Source organism: Anarrhichthys ocellatus, unplaced genomic scaffold (assembly GCF_004355925.1).
Source record: "Anarrhichthys ocellatus isolate YVR2014 unplaced genomic scaffold, GSC_Weel_1.0 scaffold4266, whole genome shotgun sequence".
Classification (NCBI taxonomy): domain Eukaryota; kingdom Metazoa; phylum Chordata; class Actinopteri; order Perciformes; family Anarhichadidae; genus Anarrhichthys; species Anarrhichthys ocellatus.
In genome coordinates, this window is record NW_022284240.1 from 1 (window position 1) to 4,640 (window position 4,640).

General features: G+C 45.1%; 1 protein-coding gene across 1 annotated transcript; it reads left to right on the forward strand.

The window, feature by feature from the left end:
- Positions 1–428: 428 nt before the first annotated feature.
- LOC116379412 (arf-GAP with SH3 domain, ANK repeat and PH domain-containing protein 2-like) lies at positions 429–4,087 on the forward strand (the record flags this gene model as incomplete). The annotated part of the gene is made up of 9 exons (XM_031841372.1): positions 429–504; positions 845–931; positions 1,053–1,156; positions 1,682–1,751; positions 2,681–2,768; positions 2,840–2,888; positions 2,965–3,131; positions 3,495–3,628; positions 3,911–4,087. Coding segments are annotated over 9 exons (952 nt in total), but the record flags the coding sequence as incomplete, so codon positions are not given.
- Between the last annotated feature and the right edge of the window lie 553 nt (positions 4,088–4,640).

Below are 4,640 nucleotides of genomic sequence, written 5' to 3' on the forward strand. Positions count from 1 at the left end.
TATATATATATGTATGTATATATATATATACGTATGTATATATATATATACGTATATATGTATGTATATATATATATATGTATGTATATATATATATGTATGTATATATATATATGTATGTATATGTATATATATGTATATATATATATGTATGTGTATATATATGTATGTATGTATATATGTATGTAAGTATATACTAAGTATATACACTACATTTACTCAAATGTAGATCTTTAAGACTTCCTGTTTCTGAAGCTTCTAAAAACAAACTGACCGTCTTTGTAAAGTCCTCAGATATGTAAATAATGTGTAATCAGTATAATCCTGATAATATATATATATAATGTAATCTTTGTTCTGTGGAAGGAACAGCTCTTTAGCTCCTCCTCTTCCTGTCTGCTCACTAAATGTTTGTCTCTGTTCTTCAGTTTCTTCCAGGACGGACTGAACGCTGTGGAGAGTCTCAGACCGTCTGTGGAGAAGCTGACGATGGAGCTGACCACGGTGAGACCAAGTACTCTCCCTGCAGTACTGGTACTGCAGGGAGAGTACTAATACCACAAATACAAGTACTGCATTCAAAGTACAATGTGTACCTCTGAGGTGTAGTACAGTATAAAGTACAATATGTACCTCTGAGATGTAGTAGAGTATAAAGTACAACATGTACCTCTGAGGTGTAGTAGAGTATAAAGTACAACATGTACCTCTGAGGTGTAGTACAGTATAGAGTACAACATGTACCTCTGAGGTGTAGTACAACAGGTACCTGAAACACCACAGCGGTCACAGTATCTTGTGTGTAATGAGCATTAGTTTGCGTCTCTTCTTCTGTGGTGTTCAGATTAAGCAGACTCAGGACGGGGAGAGGAAACAGCTGACTCAGCTCCGAGACGTCCTGAAGGCGTCTCTGCAGTCGGAGCAGAAGGAGGTGAGAGACTCGGTGTATATTTGTACTTTTAAACACCTTCGAGGACCTCTGCAGGATGCCAGCAGGGCTTTGGACTACAAACATGGCGGTTGAAGTTGTTTTGTCTCCCGCTCCTCCGCAGGACGCTCAGACCAAGCAGAGCGCCGGCTACAGCCTCCACCAGCTGCAGGGCAACAAGGCTCACGGCACCGAGTGCTCCGGAGTCCTCTACAAGAGGAGTGAGGGGTGAGTGAACTCAAAGTCCCAGAATGCAACAGGACAATAACTTCCTGGAAGGCATTCACACCTACACAGTGCAGATTGGTATTAATTAGTCCGTTAATCAATTAATCTATGGTTCGAAAATAAATGTGAAACTATTTCTATGACTGAAGTCATTTTTACATTTGATGGTTCCAGATTTAATACAAATAATTTTAATGATTTTAATTCATTATTTCAGATAATTTGAGGTTTAGACAAAAGAAAAAAAAGTTTATAAAATGTCGTTTTGTTCCAATTTATTTTCCTTTAATTATTCTAATAAATAATCCAAAAAGTGAAGGAAATTAAATTTATAATCTTATGAAAAAGAGAAAATCAGCAAACCGTGAAATTCATTGTGTCATATGTTTAATGAGATGAATATGTTTAATGCTACGAGATGAATGTGTTTAATGCTACGAGATGAATGTGTTTAATGCTACGAGATGAATGTGTTTAATGCTACGAGATGAATGTGTTTAATCAGTATTGCCGTGTCGTCCTCAGACTGAGGAAGGTTTGGCAGAAGAGGAAGTGCTCGGTGAAAAACGGTTTCCTGACCATCTGCCACGGCACGGTAAGACGCCACATCCTCTCCTCCTATTGGTCCTCCTGCATGACAAGCTCCGCCCTCCTGCTTGCATGTCCACCAATTAAAACACTTCTTCTTCTGGGGTTTCACTTTTTTTTATTTCAAATGGGGAAAAGACAAGAATTCATTTTAGTTTTTTCGTTCAGCTTCTTATTGTTATTTTTTTTTTGTTCCTTCTTTCTTTTATTTTGAAGTTTTTACATGAAGAGTCAAACGGCCAATCAGGACAGAGCAAGCAGCAGAGGAAGAGAAACAGGAGGAGGAGGAAGAGCATAAGGAGGAGGATGACAGAGAGAAGGGTGGGGGGGGGGGTCTGTTTTATTGATATTTATTTCAATCTCTCATCTCTGCTTCAGCTCTCACAAACACAAAGCTCTGGGTTAAAATAATCAGTAATAATCGACAAGTGCTTCTTATTGAGGACTTTATGTTAAAAACACCTGTATTATCCTTGGTGGGACGTGTCCCGTGTCGAAGTGTCCCTGAGAAGACACTGAACCTCTAACGGCTCCCCGGGCGCCTGCTCACTGTATACAGGGATGGGTCAAATGCAGAGACAAATTTCCCCCTTAACGAGATAAATATAATAAAATAAAAACAAATTTCCAGAGCCCATTCCTGGTCCTCAGAGGATGAACCCTTTTGATGTTTCAGAGCCGACAACTTGTCAATCACAACTAGTTCCTCAGTGGGTGACAGAATATATTACCGGTAAAATGGTGTGATACAGTCACAGTGGTGCTTTGAGCTAAATGCTAACGTTAGCGTCTCGCATCGTTAGCGTCTTAGCCTAGCGTGTTAGCATTAGCTAAATCATCAGCAAACCCAGCTGAGGTCGTGTTGCTTCGTGGTTGTTTAGCTCGTCATGTTCGACCTGGAACACTTTCAGTTTGTCGTACCAACTTGTCTCTCAGGCCAACGCACCGCCGGCCAAACTCAACCTGCTCACCTGCCAGGTGAAGAGGAACCCGGAGGAGAAGAAGAGCTTCGACCTGTTCTCACGTAAGCTGCTCTCCTCTCAGATGTGTAGCGTCCTGTTCAGATCCTCCCGTCTCACTCTCTGTCTCCTCCAGACGACCGGACCTATCACTTCCAGGCCGAGGACGAAGCCGAGTGTCAGGTGTAAGTAGTGCACAATGCCCCCCCCCCCCCCCGTTTGATCTCTGACCTCTGACCCGCTGCGTTGCTGTTTGTGCAGCTGGGTGTCGGTGCTGCAGAACAGTAGAGAGGAGGCGCTGAACAAAGCGTTCAAAGGCGACCAGGACGAAGGAGAGAACAACATCGTCCAGGAGCTGACGAGAGCCATCGTAGGAGAGGTGAAGAGGATGAGCGGCAACGACGGCTGCTGTGACTGCGGGGCGCACGGTATGTACTGCTGGTACTAGTACTATAGTACTACTGCTAATACTAACTACTAACTAACTGATACTACTAAGAACTCGTTAAGTCCAGAACTCGTTAAGTCCAGAACTCGTTAAGTACTCTATGTGGAGGTAAAGTAACGTTTACCTTCTTCAGCTGTTGGTTCTTCTGGTCAGAAGAGATTCTGGAGGATGAAGATTCTGCAGAGTTTCACTGTTTAACAGTAAAGTAAACACTTTGTTGGTTTTGTTACTCACGAGACACCCGGTCCCACCCGGTCCCACCCGGTCCCACCTTCTCCGTCTGGACTACAGACGTGAACGTAACATCGTGGCCTTTAAAAACCTCCATCCTCTGCTCCGTCAGGTCCCACCTGGCTGTCCACCAACCTCGGGGTGCTGATCTGTATCGAGTGCTCTGGGATCCACAGGGAGATGGGGGTCCACTACTCCAGGATCCAGAGCCTGGACCTGGACGTGCTGGGGACCTCCGAGCTGCTGGTGAGTCCACTTCACTGTCCCCAGAGGAGTAACGGAAGTCAGAGCGTCGAGGCAGGGCGGAGTGATTAGATGAGTTTTCATTTGTGTCTGTCAACAACATATTATTTACAATTTTAGGAGCAAACATGATCTAAATATTTCGAGAAAAAACTTTCAAGAATAAAGTTTTTAAAAATCTTAATAATTAAAAAACTAAATTAGGTCTGCAGTGAACCCACCAGGAAGCATGTGTTTTACTTCAGGAAGGAGCCGCAGTGACCAACCTCACATGTTGTGTTTTAGTTGGCGAAGAACGTGGGAAACGCCAGCTTCAACGAGATCATGGAGGCAGATCTGTCAGTCACCAAACCGGATCCCACCAGTGACATGTTAGTGACGGTGGGAGTGACGGTGCTAGTGACGGTGGCGAGTGACGTGTGTGACAGTGCGAGTGACGGTGCGGGTGACGGAGGCGAGTGACGGTGCGGGTGACGGAGGCGAGTGACGGTGCGGGTGACGGAGGCGAGTGACGGTGCGGGTGACGGAGGCGAGTGACGGTGGCGAGTGACGTGCGAGTGACGGTGGCGAGTGACGTGTGTGACGGTGGCGAGTGACGGGCGAGTGACGGTGGCGAGTGACGTGCGAGTGACAGTGGCGAGTGATGTGTGTGACGGTGCGAGTGACGGTGGCGAGTGACGTGCGAGAGACGGTGGCGAGTGACGGTGGAGTGTGACGGTGGCGAGTGACGTGGGAGTGACGGTGTGTGTGACGGTGGCGAGTGACGTGTGTGTGACGGTGGCGAGTGACGTGGGAGTGACGGTGTGTGTGACGGTGGCGAGTGACGTGGGAGTGACGGTGCGAGTGACGTGCGAGTATGGGGTCAGATCAGTCTCAATAATCGCAAATGCACGCAGAAGGATTCACAAATACATTCCAATGCACACATAAATAAATTACGATTTATATAAATGTAAAAAAAAAAATCACAAATATATTTCTGCATTTGTATGCCTTTCTGTGTGGATTTTTTCTA